This window comes from Nicotiana tabacum, chromosome 2, assembly GCF_000715075.1.
Source record: "Nicotiana tabacum cultivar K326 chromosome 2, ASM71507v2, whole genome shotgun sequence".
NCBI lineage: Eukaryota > Viridiplantae > Streptophyta > Magnoliopsida > Solanales > Solanaceae > Nicotiana > Nicotiana tabacum.
The window spans coordinates 16,650,707-16,669,088 of record NC_134081.1 but is presented as its reverse complement, the minus strand read 5'-3'; the positions used below and the strand labels follow the sequence as shown (position 1 = coordinate 16,669,088).

Here is an 18,382-nt window from a genome sequence, read left to right as displayed (position 1 = left end):
CACATTAGTAGCCGAAAAGAATGTGAAATTAAATATAAGGTGCAAGAATATACATTCTTAATGGTATAAAACATTTTGGAAAAACTGTGTGAGTTCAACCGAAAGCAAACAATATCACTGTTATAGGAGTTGTCCTGATTTTTTTACCATATTTGGTTTTCCTATTTCTTGAAGGAAATGACAATATATTTACCACAATTGGGTTTTCCTTTTTGTAGAAGGAAATTATAGTTCTTCCATGCTTGGCTAGTCCTTTTTCTTGTAGGAAAAGGTTTGAACTTTTATAAATTGAAGATCCTTCCTTCTCATTTAGCAGCATCAACAATATAGCCATATGGGGTTTGAGAGTTATACTTAGGAGGAAAACTTTACTGAACAAGTGTTAGTGTGTCACTTGTGTTTGCCTCTTCGTGAGGTTTCTCGATATTTTGTACTCTCTTTTATTATAGTGGATTGCTCATTTCCGCCCGTGGACATAGTCAATTGCCCGAACCACGTTAAATGTTTATGTCTCTTTTGGTATATTAATATTTCTCTTTTGTTGTCTGATTTATCGTCGTCCAAGGTTTGCTTTACTAGCTTCCAGATGACACCTAATTTTTTCGGTCAAACAATCGCATCATGTTTTAAGCGAAAGCGAACAATATCTTTGGTTCAGTTCTAGCACAACATTAATTCATTTGGATGAAAGCTGTGCGTTCCACTATATAATCCCCTGTCACTAGCCTTCAGTTTCAATAACCAAAACTTGAACTTAGGAAGCCACATTCCCATAATGGGTTTTAACGTATCCTCCATTAAAACATCTTCAGATGGAATATGGCAAGGAGAAAATCCTTTGCACTATGCTTTCCCATTGTTAATCATTCAAACCACCTTAGTTGTCTTCCTCAGTCGCTGCCTTACTTTCCTCCTCAAGCCCCTCCGGCAACCCAAAGTCGTCGCCGAAATCCTTGTAAGTTCCTCCACCACCTTAGCCCTGCATTAAATTCAAGAAATAATATTTCACTTAAGTTCTGTGCGCTAACAGTATATATTTCTATTTTATATGGAGGTATAGAATTTAAAAAAAAAAAGAAACACTTTGTGCATATGGCAAAAGTACCTTTTAAGACTTGCATGTGGTCTTAATTCTTAAACATGTTATACTATCATCTATATGACTATAAGACATATTATTAAGGTTAAAATGAAAACTTATAAAGTTCAAGAGTTTTCAAATATAAAATATCGTGTCATACTTTTCGGAACAAGACTATTAGGTGGAAAAGAGTGTTCACGTAACAAGAAAGAGATGGATCGGAGTATAATTTTTTTATCACCATCAAATTAAGTAGATAGACCTACAACAAATGATAACTTTAGTCATAGCAAGTTTGATAGGATAAATTAAAAAATAAAGTAATGACCTGTTATAGCTTCAGGGTTAAATATTTTTGTACTGTCATTATATATAGCTTAATATCCCATGAATAAAGCAAAAATAACATAATTCTTTCACTATTCCAGCAGGGGTGGAGCTAGATGGGCGGAAGGATTTTTAGCCAAACCCCTTTGCTCGAAAATTACATATTGTGTATATAAGATCAAATTATTTTCATGTGCATATATTAGATGTTGAATACATTAACTTCTTCACGTGTTTTCTTTTTTTACTAATTGAATCCCCTAGATAAAAATTCTGCTTCCGCAGCTGGGTTTGAGTTTTAGGTATCGTGCATTTTTTCATAACTGCAATATTCTTGGTTGAGACTTGGCATATAATCACTAAATTCCAAAAGATAACGTTTCAATTTCTGTAATTTCAGGCTGGGATAATGCTTGGACCATCAGCTTTTGGTAGGAACGAAGCCTTCGCGCGCTGGATTTTTCCAATATGGAGCACTCCGATTCTTGAATCTGTAGCAAGCATAGGGCTCTTATTCTTCTTGTTCCTCGTTGGCCTAGAATTGGACTTGAAAACCATACGTAAAAGTGGAAAAAGAGCTGCTGGTATAGCATTTGCAGGAATTTCTCTGCCCTTTGTTTTTGGCATTGGAGTTGCTTTTCTTCTAAGAAAAGTAATCAAAGGGGTTGACAGAGTTGGATATGGAGAATTTTTCTTATTCATCGGAGTTTCACTTTCAATCACGGCCTTCCCTGTTCTTGCTCGAATCCTCGCAGAACTAAGGTAAGGTTATATATATTGAACTGTGTAATCATCCCACCTAAAAGATTATATTATGTCCTTCACGTGTAGCAGAGTCAAAAATTTATGCCAAGGGATTCAAAAAAATGTATATCAAATTATCGGAATTTAAACTTGTGACCTTGCATTATAGACCATGTTATAAAAATTAGTTAGGAGACTCCTTAGTGGAAGCACATCGTTGAGAATCCTCACGTAGCGTGGACTTCCTGTTTCCACAACTTAATTATCCCTTGATTAAGGTTGTCTCCAAACACCCATAATGGTATTTATATAGACTGCACTTAGGGTTAGGGTTAGACAGCCTAATGGGCTGGCTAATTAACTAGCACTCCTTATGGGTGTACTAGGCTTAAAGGCTATTTTTTCCAACAGACCACTAAAAATATTTTGAGGAATTTTCATAAACTACTATTGTTTAGAGCACAATAACTATAGTTTGTCTGATTACCATTCGTAGCTTTAATTGTTACTAACTTGTATCACTTGTATTCAACCGCGCAACGAATGCGCAACGAATACAACGTGTATCAACTGTATTTATTCGCGCAATTGTATTCATCCGTGCAACAAATACATTATATATCAACTGTAACCAAGGCGAAATAAAAGGGTATATACAAAGGATACAACTTGTATCGACTATATACAGAATGTATACAAATGATACAACTAAGGGGAAATATAGAAATACAGAAAAATAAAATGTTCTTGTTGGGAGTTGAATTCAAGACCTCCACTAACTAAGTGGCCTCTCTAACCAACTAAGCTACGAGAGCTTGTTGATCTCTTGTTTCAATTCAAAACAATTAATCTCTTGTTTCATAGATTTGCTATAAAATTCAAATATAGTTACGAATGATAAATTTTTTAAAAGTATAGGTACAAATGATAAATACAATGTAAATATTTGATATGTCGCGTAATTTGCGTGGTTTAATTTTCTGACAAACGGGATTTGATTAAACCCCTAACCTTCACGTAACTCCACCCCTGCCTCACATATGTGATACTATGTTAAATTGTGTGAACATCATCTCATCTGAAATCTTAAACTGTTAGGGAATAGTGCACGCTATTAATTATTTTAATTATATTATGTCTCAACAGGTTACTTACTACACAAGTAGGTGAAATAGCCATGGCTGCAGCTGCATTCAATGATGTTGCAGCATGGATCTTACTTGCTCTTGCAGTTGCTCTAGCTGGAGGAGGAAAAGCACATCATAGTCCTTTAATCTCCCTCTGGGTTCTTTTATCTGGAATTGGATTTGTGGTTTTTATGTTCACAATTGTTAGGCCAATAATGATTTGGATGGCTAGAAAAGCTTCATGTGGTCACCATATTGTGGAGGAAACTTACATATGTTTAACCCTAGCTGGAGTAATGTTGTTTGGTTTTATGACTGATCTTATAGGTATACATGCAATATTTGGAGCATTTATATTTGGACTAACTATTCCAAAAAGTGGAGATTTTGGAGGAAGGTTAATCTTGAGAATTGAAGATTTTGTTTCTGGATTATTATTGCCACTTTATTTTGCTTCAAGTGGAATAAAAACTGATATAACCAAAATTCATAGTCTTGGATCTTGGGGACTTGTTGTGCTTGTTGTGTCCACAGCTTGCGTAGGGAAGGTTTTGGGAACATTTTTTGTGGGCATGTTATATAATATACCAGCAAGGGAAGCCTTAGCACTTGGAGTTTTGATGAATACAAAAGGATTGGTGGAGCTCATCGTTCTTAATATTGGCAAAGAGAAAAAGGTAAGTTTAACTATATGCATTTGTTATTAATTCTTTTTCCTTTCAAGCATTGGGCGTTCGAAATTACTAATCTGATTAATCTGGATTTCTAAAAATAATCTACTATAGCGGTATTACCGCTTCTAGCACAGCCTTCCCAATACTTGAACCTCAAATCTTTGATAAAGAAATGAAGAAACTTAGGGGTTTGGTAGGGCGTTTAAGAATAGTACTGAATAGAGTGCATTAATAATGATGGGATTAGTTATGTTTTGATTAGTTATGCTGAAATTATTTCTTATCGACTGTTTGGTTTAGCGTATTAAAAGTTTTGAAAGGGCAATTTTATCTTTATACATGTTAAGCCATGTATTAAAAAATTTGGTAGTGCTAATGCCTCATGGTTGCTATGTATAGGAATAGTACTGAATGGGCGTAGGCACCTTGCTTGAAGCGGTGTCACGAAACGCTACTTTGTCGAATTTTTTTCCGTAATCGATACATATAAATAATAAATAAAATTAAAATATTGGGTATAAATATAAAAAATGACACCGCTTGCCGTTACAGTAATTTATTCATTTTTTCACCTTTTCAAATATTGACACCGCTTACAAAAATTCCTACATACGCCACGTGTATAGTTACACATAGGTTGAAAAACACTATCAAATAAGGGACTAATAATACCGTACCAAAACTAATACATATATTATCTTTCCTAATATATCCGACCAAACTAACCCAGTAATAATATAGTCATTCTACCGCACTCTTTGATGGTGCACGTATTTATTAGTTGTGTCACTTCTTGATCATGATCTTAATTATTTGGCGACGTGATTACTTGTAACCTCGGATCCCACTTAAAGTCTGAGAGTCAACCCATTATATTGAGTGGACTAGCATTGATTTTTCTTCCATTATAAAACTTGCAAGTGCCAACAGAAGTCAGATGATAAGATAACATGGTAAACGTGTCCTTTACACTACTAGATTTTTTGTGACTGCGTACGATCCTAGTCAGTCTCCATATATTTTACCCTTTCAAATATGCCGACAGTGTTACTGTTTATTTCTCAATATTAGGGTGTAGAGTTCTGAATATTCCCTTCAGAGAAAGAGAGGCATTTCCAAGAAAGAATTTCTTGAGTCCAAACTTAATGATCACTTCTCATTGTTCAATATCCAATGGTGATGTACTTGAAAATGATTGTCACTAAGTACCTAGTTAGTAGGAAATCCAGGAAAGGATTTAATCTAGAAAAATCCTTACTCATTTCCAGAAATTCTTTTAAAAATTTACTCTGTTTTAAATTACTGTATGACATATATAGTTTGATCGGACAAGAAATTTCAAGAAAAAAGAAGATTTTTGAAATATTTTGTACAATATGTCATGACATTTGTATAGTTATAAAAATTTTAAAATTTATAATTTTAAACATGTTATAACATTTATACGGTCATGAAATTAAACGGCAAAATGAGAACTAAGTCCAAGTCAAATTGATTCCGGATGTAGAAAGTTGTCTTTCCTTGTAAAACAGACTAGTGTCAATTGTTTTTCCGAAGAGAGAGGAGTAGAAGATTCCTTTAGCTGAAATTCCATACTATAAGTTTTTGAAATCAATGAGACGTACAGTATACTCTAGGAGGAACAAGAGCAACGCTGATATTAGCGGAGAGTATTTTTTTTTCTAGTTTCTGATCTGTTGTTAGATATATTCGTATTGGTATCTCGACTAATTCAGATTTATACCGCTTAAGATCCATTAACGGGGGAGCACTCTATTTCAGGATTTTTCTTAGAAGAATTAACCTAAATAGTCGTTCACCCAACCGCTTAAACTTAAAATAGCCGATGCATATATAATATATAAATAATTCATGTACAAGTATAATTTATGTATATCAGCTTGGAAAAGTAAATAACGAATATGGCTGGCTATTTTTGTAAAGAACTTTTTTCTTATTCCCTAGGTTGAATCCGAGATCTTTATCGCTTTATTTTAGCTTTGACCCTAGTAAAGATATACGTGCAATCTCGAGGTTGATGGCCAACAATTAGTCATTTGCCAAAAGATTCACTACGTAATTAATATTTTTGACATGTATGTGACGATCAATTATTTATGAACTAATTTATTTCTTTGGCTGTCTCCATTAGGTTTTGGACGATGAGACGTTTGCAATACTGGTGGTTATGGCACTCTTTACAACCTTCATTACAACTCCAGCAGTAATGGCTATTCACAAACCATCAATACGCCAAATTCAACTACAAAAAACACCAAAACCCAAAGAAAATAATCTCAGAATTCTAGCATGTATTCGTGGCCCTAGAGATGCACGTTCACTTATAACCCTCATTGAATCACTAAGATCTAACAAAAATAATAATTCTTCAATTACCAAACTTTACGTAATGCAGCTCGTCGAATTCAGCGATCGACTCTCCTCTATCCTGATGGTTCAACGTGCCCGAAAGAATGGTTTTCCGTTCATCAGTCGGGTACTCCGGCGAGACGACGACACGACCGATCAAGTGACCACGGCGTTCGAGGCGTATAGTCAATTAGGTCGGGTCAAGGTCCGACCTACAATGGCTATCTCAGCTTTGCCAAATTTGCACGAGGATATTATTCATGTTGCGAAGAAGAAACAAGCTGAAATTATTATTTTGCCATTTCATAAATATTGGCAAATGGAGGGGGGAGAAGAAATGGAGATTCATGCAGGTATGCATGTCAAAAATTGGTCTACATATGTTCTTTTGAATTACCAAATCAGTTAGTAATAAATTTTAACATGATTTTATCAAACAAATCAAACCTAAAAGTATAAATTATTTTAATGTTTTGATAAGTTTTTACTAGATCAATTTGGCTACATATGCCGTCCAAATAGGCCCAACTTTTAGATTGCTATGTCCAAAATGACTTTCTAATAAATATAGGGAAAATGACACTGTATAACTACTCTTAAAATAATAGCCGAAAAGTATATATTATTTTTGTATATATATACATTATGTATGTTATATACAAAAATTATACAATTTGGGGCTACCGAATGTAAATAGTTTCTGGCGCGTGCTAAAAGTATAAAAAGCTCATAAATATATACCAAGCCAAATTGGTCCATTTCTTGGTGAATTAGGTGAAGTATTTTTTCAAGGGCTAAATTTGACGCCCCTACAACTATGGTGTTCGGGGAAAAAAATCTCAATATGGTAGAAGAAAAACAAAATTTATATTTTCATTATGATCTTACGTAACGACAATTACTTAAATACGTTCATATGCAGGGCATGGATGGAGAACGGTGAATGAGAGGGTGACGAGACAAGCGCCGTGCGCAGTGGCGGTGCTGGTTGATCGTGGACTAGAAGTGAATTCCATGAGAGTTTGCATTGTGTTTTTTGGTGGAGCTGATTGTCGAAAGGCTATGGAATTTGGTAGCAGAATGGTTGAACATCCAGCTGTTAGGGTTACATTAGTAAGATTCATCCAACATATTGGGAGTAATTTTGATGAAGCTGAAAGGTAAATCCTATTTATGCATTTCTAGTATAATCTAATGGTTTAATGCATGCGATATTAATGGCGTAAAAAATATTTATATAATTTCAAGTTATAAGATAACTGCAATCAAATTTCTATGATAACTGTATTTTATAATTAACCTGGTCAAAATCGCAAAGAACCAATTATCACAAGTTAAATTAAACTTTAATGTAAAAAAAACTGTCCAATGTCATGGTAGAACTTAAATCCTTGCCTATTAAGTACTACAGTATGTATTATCATGAGTTAAATTGATATATATTAACAATTTATTCTTTACACTATTAGTAAACTTTAACATATTATGTTGTAGCAATAATATTATTTTTTAAGATACTAATCTCATACAATGCTCTTATCATAATAACTGAGTACTTAGAATTTAACTTGACACCAAGATCAAAATATGCAAAATCAAGCACAATAATGCATAAATGTAATACTATAAATTGTAGAGAAGTATATATTTTCTTATGTTGCTACATGTAAAATTTCGCAGTTAAACTTCAGAAATTAATCAAGATTTCAGTAGATCATTAGCACACCACCATCTTTGGTATCATAATAAATATGAGTTTTGACAAATCAAAATAACTAATTATAAACATCAAACTGGTTATGGATCTTTGGTTATCTTACTATTTCTGCTATCAATACTTTTCCTTATTTCATTATTTTTATCATAACTTCTTTGCTATTGTATTTTTTAAACCTGTCTTGAAAATGCTTTTCTTGAGCCGAGGATCTACCGAAAACAACATCTCTATCTCACATAGGGTAGATGTAAGATTAATTTGCATCCACTCAACCCTCCTCTGACCCCATTTATGGAATCACGTTGGGTATGTTGTTGTTGTACTAAATTCTATAATGTATTGGTGTCATTTTTCCAAACAGGACTTTGGACGATACTACTATTGCAGATTTCAAGATGAGGTGGGATAAACAAACTGTATATGCTGAAAAAGAAGCAAGTGATGAATTGGTGGAACAAGTATTGGCAATAGGGAAAAGTGGGGAATTTGAGCTGATAATAGTAGGAAAAGGCATGTTCCCACAATACATAATGGCAAAACTGTCTGAGAACCCATTAACTGATCAGCATTCAGAATTGGGGCCAATGGCTAATCTATTGGCTTCCTCTGGCAAAGAGATAAAAAGCTCTGTCCTAATGATTCAACAACAAGCTTTTGGCTGTGAAAATAGTAAGGATATGAACTCAAAAGTGGCTAGCCAATGTTAAAATGGTAAAAGTTTACTTGTACCAAGTGTTTACCTATTTATAAGATCGTGTGACTCATTTGGTAATTAGAAGGGATTATCAAATGTTAGTATTTAACTGTTGAATTGAAGAAAATCCTCTTCAAATAGTTGTTTTACATTTATGTATTGTTGTCTCCATGTGTAGAATGAATAAATGAATTATCTCAATCTTTGTTGAAATTCTTGATTTTTGACAAGGGAAAAGGGTTAAATTGTCCTTCTGTTGTGCTAAAAGTATTATCCTCTGTTATATTTTCTGCCTAAAAATACCTTTGCCGTTATGCAAGTGGCTCAAATATACCCCTCTTCCGTTAGAAATATCCTACGTGGACGTTCAATCTCATGTGACACTGATATTTTGTTGAGATGGATACCACGTGACATGCCACCTTAGCCCCAACCCATTTTACCCCCTTCCCTCCACTTCTTCTACCACTGAGGAGATTAAAAAAAAACACGCAAAGAGGCCAACCAAAGAAAAAAAAAACACGCAAAGAGGCCAACCAAATACAATTTTACGATTTAAAATGCAAACAAATATATTATTACAACTGTACTCGGCAAGTTTTTAAATTTTGAAATATTTTTATAATGGTTCTTTGTCAAAACCAATCATTTTGAAAGATCATAAACCCTGTTTAGACCTGAGAACCTTTCATCTACATAGCGCATCAATAATGTAACTAGCTCGCAAGCTGATTCTTAGAAGCATCCATACTAAATTCATCATATTATTTTTTTTGATGTCAAAAACTTGGAAATGAGTCAATTGAATTCAAATAACATCACGATGATTTGGATGAAAGTCCAAAATTTCAAATCTTTAGGCTAAATCAGATTTTAAAGAATCTAAATTAATTAAATTCTTGAGAAGAATGCAATGGTAATTGTTGGCATTTCTTCGCAATTAGTTTGATTATGAGAAGTCATGAAACTTGAGTTTGGTACTTTGATAAGATACTTCCCAAATGACGACAGAAATTAAACATCCTCTAAATCTCTAAAGAATATTACACGAAATGAACTCAAGGCATTGACAAATACATGAAATATACCCATAAATACAAAAAGAAAACCACAAAAACTTCAAAATATAGAAATTAAACTGCTAAAACAAAGAAACCAAGGTTAATAGAATCTCAAAAACCAAACCAGTTCAAAAAAGAAAAATCTGAAAGAAGTAGAGAGAGAAGGGAAATGCATTGGCCCTTGCACGTTATGACTATGAAAATTAGGGCTTTAAGCCCGATTCGAGAGCCAACTGGCGACCTCCAAAGGTTTTGAACCCTCTTAGAAAGCGACATACGGTTTTGAGACATGGAGTAGAAAGTGTAATAGTGTAATTAAAACCTATTATATGTTGTATTTTTTATTTTTCATGTATCTAATTCCTCTTATTAATTATGGACACTTACCTATTTATAATATTTTTCACTTCGGATTTTCTACTAGAATCTCCAACAAAGACCAAAGAGAACCATTTCAGAATTCTAGTATGCCTTCGTAAACCCAGAAATTCACGTTCACTTATAATGGATATGAAGCCGAAAAGGTAAACCATCTCTGTGTAGAACTAAACCGCAACCCACCCCGCACCAATTTTTATGAAAAGGTATTTCAACCCGCCCCACCGCCCCATTTGACATCCCTAATTGACAGTATATAAAGAAGTTTATACTCTCAAATGTACTATAACATGTTGTGCGGGAATATATGTATTATTGAGTCAAGGCACTTTTAACTGAACTTCAGAGAATGGCATAGACGGCTAGGTGCATAAACTGAGATGCACAAAAGCCCAACTGCCTAAGCATATCAAAACCTGTAACATACAATTCACGAGCCAGACGACGATGTTAAGCTGCCAAAACCATTTATCCAAGATCTTGCATGTCCATATGCAATACAGAGAAATGAGACATAATTACGCAAAAATCTCCAATATATGGGACAGACGGGAATAAAGTAAAAACGCAAAAATGGTCTTTACAAATACAAATGCAACCTAAATGTTTTTAGCTCCGAATAATGGTTCTCAACAACAGTCTAATTCTGTTTGCTTTTGCTCTTTCTTCTTCTACAGGGGAGCAATTAACTCAACCTGCAGGCAATGGTACAAATATCAACTATATTCAGACACAAATCCTTTCCAACACGACACATGGAGACAACCGAATCTGGAAGGGTAAAAAATTACTAAGTTATAACATGCACCGCCGTCAGAGGAAACCTCCATCAGTCCATTTGGAATCTGATTTTCCACCATGAATGGCATGTTTGGTACCGGATGCACTCTGGTAGTGATTATCAAATCCATCATCCTGACCATCATCCCATCCAGCCCAGTCATCATTCTTGCTGGATGCTGCCCCCTTTGTAGAACTTACTTTGCTTTTGTCCTCATTGTCCCAATCATCCCACGACCCAGAGCTGACAGAATTAACATTCCTCCCAGAGGATTGGGCTCCTCCAGAAGTATTCCATCCTTTAGAATCCTGATTAAAATCCTGATAATAGCCGTTCTTTTCATTTTCACTTCGTTGCCAGCTATCATTCTTCCAGGTTGGACTGTCCTTGGTATATTCCTCAACCTTCTGTGAAGCTATAGCCAAGACTCCTTTCATGAGACCCCAACCCTTTTGTCCAATCTCAGTTGTTTTTGCAGTGACAACATTGACTGTTTCATTAACCTTGGTATCATATCCACCTTCTTTCACCTGTAAAAATTGGATTGCACATGCAGCTCAACTATCATTTTACTCCACTGCTTCTTTGTCCAAGCACTAGACATAGCAGAAATGAAATGTAGACTACACAACTGATAAAAAATTTTAAAAAAGAAAATAAATAAAACTGAAGAGCAGGCTTTTTAAACAAGCACCTAAACGACTTCAGATAGAGATAACTCCAGCTCAAATGAAGATAGTCAATTGATTCATTCAATGACAACTCTCATGCCCACGGAATACAGGGCTAAATTTTAGACTCCAAGTAATAGAAAAGGGACCTAAATACCAAACACTATCTGGGGCAGCAAAGAAGTTAACTCCAGTTCAATTAAAACACATGATAGCGAATGGAATTATATCCATTGGTGAAAATAATGCCATGCAAGTGTACCTACCCCCCCCCCCCTCTTTCTTTTTTGAGAATGGCATCGGTGGCGGAGTTAGAATTTTCACCAAGGGGTGTCAAAATATAAAAACTTAGATACATCGAAAAGTTGAGGGGAGTCAACATATAATAAATATACATAAAACAGAGAAATTTATCTAGCAATACATTGTAATTTTTTGGTAAAGGGGTGTCGATTGACACCCCTTGTTTGAATGTGGCTCTGCCACTGAATGGCATGTGTACCATTTTTTTTTTTTATAAATGCAAGTACCATTTTCCTTGACAATTCTTGGAAAATAAGCATAAGGCAAAGGAAACATTATAAATTTAAAGGGTCCAAACTGATCCCAAAAGGAAACAGATGTTAAATATTTTTATAAGCACCAACCGCCACAGCTTATAGTCTTTTTGTTTTGCGACTCACCAGCCTTGAACTCTTGACCTAGTGTTGTAGAGAAAACGCCCTCAGCCACTATGACAAAGAGTGACCGGTCGCCCCGGCTTATAGTCTAGTGGCATCGACAGGTGTCTCCTACACAATAGGTGTGGGTCCGATTCCTATTTACCCTATACCCCAGTATAATAATAGAATTCTTTTTATATAAAGATATTTTATATAAAATGCCTAGATAGTGCCAAGATAGTCATTTCCGTTCTTTACTTCCCTTGAGCTCTGTTCAGATGATATAGGAAGCGTGTCATCTCAAAACTGAGCTCTGCATGAAATTAGCAGAAGACAACATGAATCTCTGGTGGGACAAGCTTGTTCTTTAACCCTAGAACTAAATAAACAGAAAAAAAGATTTACACAGTTCAGAAACTGAATAATTTCACTGCAAGATGACACCTGGTTCAGCAACCTTTATGGAGATGAAAATTGATGGTTTGAAGGAAAATCCTAGCGCATATTCACTAATAAAGACCAGCCAAATGTGCACTAACTTATGAGTCACTAAGTGGACCAGCACACTAAGAGCAATAACACAAATAAGTGGAGTTGGATGATTAGCTGAATTTTGTTATTAACTCATTGACAGAGTTGTGGAAGACGAACAAAGAGGTTCTGAAGCAATTGCAAAAGGCACTAAAGCATTATTTACCGGCTCCAAATTGCATTTAGACATACTAATTAAGTCATAGTTTCACATATTTGAACTTCAAAAAGCATAATTGTTTCAAAACTCGGATAAAGGAGGCTGATTGTGGTAAGTACATGTTCAATAATAAAGTTGTCTAGCTACGGACTTTAAATAGTGCTGATTGAATACAGACAATTCATATAGAAAACCCAACTATTTTGGGATTGAGTCATAGTTGACTGCGAAATCGAATTAAGCAATTAACAATTTTGTAGCAACCAAGATACTTTCACTATAGGCATGTTCAAGTAATAGTCTGTTTGGCCAAGATTCTAAAGTCAAGCTTATTTTGAAAAGTGCTTTTAAAAAAAATACTATTGGTGAGACGCAGTTTGTGTTTAGTTACTTAATTCGAAAAGCACTTTTAAGCAACAATTAATGTTTGACCAAGCTTTTTAAAAGTACTTCTAAGTGTATATTTTTCAAAAGTGCTTTTGGGGAGAAACTGTTTTTTCCGGCTTCTCAAAAATCACTTCTGCTTTTACTCAAAAACACTTTTTTCCTTCTAAAAGCTTGGCCAAACACCTTAACTTTGGAAAAAAAACGCTTTTGACCTAAAAAAAAAGCACTTTGGCTCAAAAGAGGCTTGGCCAAACAAACTATAAATTTGCTCAGCATCAACTTAGCCGATCTAGTGTTATATTATTTAATCTTGTCCTGATATACAGATATAGTTCCAGTTCTAACATAGAGGTTATAGAAATATTTATACCTTCCTAGCAATATATATATATATAAATATATATATATATATATCAGAAACTTATGTAAATCAAATGACTATCACTTAAAGTAAGATACCACCTAACCACAATGAACAACATACCCTTCCCCATTCCTACGCAAGTCCCCAAACCTACCCAAAGTTACAGAAATGCGAGATTATATATGACAGACATACTTAACTCTTACATCACCCGTTATTCACATGTCTAATATTGACCTAATCCTGTCCTTTTTAAAAAAAAATTTAAAATCAGAGAATTGTGTCACTCTACCAACTAGTTTGCAACTTTTTCTTTTTCCTTCAGTGTATGGCAGAACTTTTAAGAGAAAATGAGTTACAATTCTAAAGTACAAAAGTTGTTCTAGGGCGACTTCCTCCACACTGTATCCTCTATTTTGTGCTACTCGGCCTCTTTATCATATTTGATCATTTTTAACCTTGTATAATCATATGCATTCTACAACATGCTTATCAACCAAAAAAAAACATACACATTCTACAATACTCATCTTACACATATTGTGGATATGTTAGTTCCTACAGGTCCAACATTCACTTCCTTAGAATATTACCTCAACAAGTATAGCATAATATCAAACTTGATCCAACCAACTAAATGAACTAACCTCAAAATACTAGAAGTGCTTAAAGGGATCAAACGGATGTCCAAAAGACATCGAAAATATTATTGAACACATTACAAAGCTCAGCGAGTATTATTGAAGGCACCATTCTTTCCAGTGCCCTCAGTATACTTCCTCATACCTTCCGGGACATTACCTAGTAAATAGACTTGAAAAAGGATGAATTTTAAAGTAGCATGTCATAAGAATCAAGAGATATCTCTCGAGAATTAAAAACAGAAAAGCGTATCCAAAGTAAACAATTACAGAATTATTAACTATTAATCTAGAAGTCAAATCAAAATACCTTAGAAGTCAACTCCTTTGTCCCAACTTGAACCACACTTGCAGCTGACTGTGCTGCCGAGGTAGCTATCATAGATAACCTACCAAATCCCTACACATACCAAACAGTAACTCCATCAGCTATCAATCAGTAAGCATATCACAGCACAACAGAACAGCTACAATCAGTTTACTCTTACATAACCCTTCCTACATCCCAATTTATATGGCACTCGGTTCGTTTTGGAATATCTCAAAATGCTCGACAAATTTTATACAACTTTCACGTTCAAATTCATTAACTACTCACATTTTTTGTTCAGCTATCACTAACATAATATATAAGCTAAATTAACATATCAAATATGTGTCCAATCAAATAATGTCACGTAAAATGCAAGGGAAGGCGTACAACCTGAGTAACAGCAGAAAGAACATCCCCTTGCTGATTAATGGTATTCCTACTAGGCACGGGAGCAGGACTTGATCCGAACCCCACATACTTCCCTCCTTGAGAGGGTGGAAGCCCATCAGGCTGAGACTCATTCTCCGCCATTTTCCTCGCAAAAAAGCTATCTTTATTAGCGGCTGACACCTCATACTGCTCCTTAGTAATATCTGCCGTCGATCTTGACCTAGCTGGAGCACTACCCCCACTACCCCCACTCCTAAAATCCCCCACCGTCTGATTTCTCCTCACATTATTCTTACCACTACCACTAAATCCTCCATCATCATTATTATCCCAACTATCCCAACTGCCGCCGCCGCCCCCACTTGCGCCGCGGCTCAACGGTGGTCTACTGCTAGCATTATTACTAGTGATCCCATTTAGAGATTCTTTAACGACAGGTGGGTCCCGCCAGGGTTTACCTTCAGCTAGGGATTGAATCCTATCACGATAAACAGAAGCAGCTTTTGTATTGTATTTAGTTACAATATCAGTTTCTTTAGGGATTCCATATTGGGCCATGAATTTGTTTAAACTGTCGTTACCTCCGAGCTCCATTTTTCGGATCTGGATCTCGGACCATGAGTCCATGGTAACGGATCGGACAAACGAGATATGAACTCCGAGCCCACGGTGTTTGCCGGAGCATTCTAAGCACATGAAAACGCCGTAGGAAACAGAAGCCCATTGAGGATTCTTTTGGGAGCAATCGACGCAGATTTTGTTACCGGGTTGGGCTTGAAGATCTCGGAGACGACGTGATGATGACATTTTTGACCCGGATCCGATTCGGATGTGACTCTAAATCGGATCTGCGATGGGATCGGAGGACTGAAAATGGAGGGATCTGATTAGGAGAAATTGATCGGCCGGAGAAATTGTGAGGTTGGGGTGGAACGAAGGTGTTAATGGGAGGAGGCGATGGCCGACACCGTCAGAAAGGGAATGAGTTGGATAACGGCTGGATTACAAATAGATCTCTTTTTTTTCTTTTTGGGTCATTGGGTTTTATTAATATTTATTTATTTTTCCTTTTCATGAGTTTACAGATAATTGTTTTTTCCTTTTTTGTCACATGGGAACATGGAGTATGAAGATCCCAAAAAGAAAAAAAATATATAATGAAATAGGAAGTTTCGACTGCAAGAATCAAATAAGCATTTTTTGTTCCATATTTTATATTCAGTTTTCTTTTTGGGTTCCGGCTAATTCGGATTAAATATTATTTATTAAAGTGGATTTTATGTTTAGAGCTGCTATATAATTAAGAAGAATAAAATCGAGTTTATCCCCTTAATCTTCATGAGATGGAAAAGGATACGCTCCTCGCCTTTTGAACGGGAAAGGGAATCCCCTTATGTATTTTTTAAAAATTTCTTCTTTTTTTTTCTTCTTCTTCTTCCCCTCCTTTTTTTTTTTTGAATAAACAACTCCTTATTTATTCTTGATATTTGTTTTTACAAATTAACTAACCTTGATTAAATATAGAAGTATGACTAAAATTGTTAGGACAATCTTCTGTATTGTTGCTCCTTCTAGATGAAAGCTAATCTTCAGTCATTCTTTACTAGAAATCAAATAAGCCAAAGTGAGTCAAAGGACTGTAGAATACAATATCATTAGATACCTAAACAACAACTGATTATTCAATGCTTATCAGAATTTTGGGCCAACAAATTAAAGTGACACTAACAAAAGATGTCGAAAAATTATACTATATAATAAGACATAGGATTGGAAAGTTCTTGCTGTTGGATTGAAATGATATGAGTTCCTTCATGACGATCGACGGAGAGGAAGAAGACATAGGATTGTAAAGTTGAACAATTAACCACTTGAAAACCAATACACATAATAAAAATGTTCTTAGAGTAAAAATAAAAAAAAGTGAAAGATGTATAGTATTCATGAAATAGATGCGAGAATCCCTCGTATAAAGCAAGAAGTTGATTTTGAAGAAGATTGGAATACCCCACTACTAACGATGCACTCCATTCATATCGTAGTATTTTAATATTTTTACTTTGTCCTTTTGAAATATAAAATCTGGCAACAATGTTGTAATTGTTATAAAATAAAGCAATTTAGTAAAATATAAACAAGATATGTTGTTATAAAATAAAAGCAATTTAGTAAAACATGAACTAGAAATGGAGATAGAGAAAAGAAAGAGATTTTCTTCTTCAATTGTGTGTATTTTTCTATCTATTACAAGACTTTTATATAGGCATGAAAAGTGAAGAAAAATATGTCAGTGAATATGTCATTAAGCATAGAAATATGTCATTGAATATGTCATTAAGTATTTGAGAAGATCATGGAGGAAGAGTAGATATCCACCATAATTTGATTTTTCTTATAACACTCCCCCTTGGATATCCATAGATAATGTGTCTCGTTAAAACCTTATTAGGAAAAAAAAACCTATGGGAAAAAAAATCCTAGTGAAGGAAAAAGAGTACACATGTTTAGAAATACGCCTTTTGGTTGCCTTGTTAAAAACCTTGCAAAGAAAACCCAATGGGACAAAACCTTGTAAGGAAAAAAGAGTACAACACGTATTAACTCCCCCTGATGAGAGCATCAATTCACATCCTTGAACCTTCGCATCCCAATCTTGTACACTAATTTCTTGAAGGTTGATGACGGTAGAGATTTGGTGAACAAATCAGCCATATTATCACTTGAACGGATCTATTGCACATTGATATCACCATTCTTTTGAAGATCATGTGTGAAAAATAACTTTGGTGAAATGTGCTTTGTCCTATCCCCTTTTATGAATCCTCCCTTCAACCGGGCTATGCATGCCGCATTGTTTTCATATAAAATTGTGGGTAGTTTGTCACACTTCAAACCACATTTGTCTCGAATAAGGTGTAATATAGACCTCAACCATACACATTCTCGACTTGCTTTATGAATAGCAATTATCTAAGTATGATTAGATGAAGTAGCCACGATTGATTGCTTAGTCGATCGCACAGATATGGCAGTGCCTCCATATGTAAATATATAGCTTGCTTGAGATCGAACCTTTTGTGGGTCATATAAATACCCGACATCGGCATAACCAACAAGATCAGGACTGCAATCATTGTCATAAAATAATCCCACATCGGTAGTCCCTTTTAGATACCGCAATATGTGTTTGATTCCATTCCAATATCTCCTTGTAGAAGCAGAGCTATATTTTGTTAAGACATTAACTGAAAAAGTTATGTTAGACCTTGTAATGTTAGAAAGATACATTAGTGCACCAATTGCACTAAG

At 35.0% G+C, this 18,382-nt stretch overlaps 2 protein-coding genes across 2 annotated transcripts; one reads left to right on the top strand and one right to left on the bottom strand.

The window, feature by feature from the left end:
- The first annotated feature begins 667 nt into the window (after window positions 1-667).
- LOC107818572 (cation/H(+) antiporter 20-like) lies at window positions 668-8,947 on the top strand. Its single transcript, XM_016644611.2, has 6 exons — window positions 668-955; window positions 1,809-2,170; window positions 3,299-3,956; window positions 6,106-6,676; window positions 7,246-7,483; window positions 8,402-8,947. Exons 1-6 carry the CDS (start codon window positions 776-778, stop codon window positions 8,745-8,747), a joined length of 2,355 nt encoding a protein of 784 aa, XP_016500097.1. The 5' UTR covers window positions 668-775; the 3' UTR covers window positions 8,748-8,947.
- A 1,744-nt stretch (window positions 8,948-10,691) lies between these two features.
- On the bottom strand, window positions 10,692-16,119 carry LOC107818571 (putative ADP-ribosylation factor GTPase-activating protein AGD6). The gene is made up of 3 exons (XM_016644610.2): window positions 15,074-16,119; window positions 14,681-14,770; window positions 10,692-11,484 (listed from the first exon to the last, which is right to left on the bottom strand). The coding sequence occupies exons 1-3, from the start codon at window positions 15,878-15,880 to the stop codon at window positions 10,987-10,989; spliced, it is 1,395 nt and encodes a 464-aa protein (XP_016500096.2). The 5' UTR covers window positions 15,881-16,119; the 3' UTR covers window positions 10,692-10,986.
- Between the last annotated feature and the right edge of the window lie 2,263 nt (window positions 16,120-18,382).

Coding starts and splice junctions, on each gene's coding strand:
- LOC107818572 (XM_016644611.2), top strand. CDS start 776: ATGGGTTTTAACGTATCCTCCATTAAAACATCTTCAGATGGAATATGG. Junction 956..1,808: donor AAGTCGTCGCCGAAATCCTT/GTAAGTTCCTCC, acceptor CTGTAATTTCAG/GCTGGGATAATGCTTGGACC. Junction 3,957..6,105: donor ATATTGGCAAAGAGAAAAAG/GTAAGTTTAACT, acceptor TGTCTCCATTAG/GTTTTGGACGATGAGACGTT.
- LOC107818571 (XM_016644610.2), bottom strand. CDS start 15,880: ATGTCATCATCACGTCGTCTCCGAGATCTTCAAGCCCAACCCGGTAAC. Junction 14,771..15,073: donor TTCTTTCTGCTGTTACTCAG/GTTGTACGCCTT, acceptor TGGTATGTGTAG/GGATTTGGTAGGTTATCTAT. Junction 11,485..14,680: donor CAAAGGAGTTGACTTCTAAG/GTATTTTGATTT, acceptor CAATTTTTACAG/GTGAAAGAAGGTGGATATGA.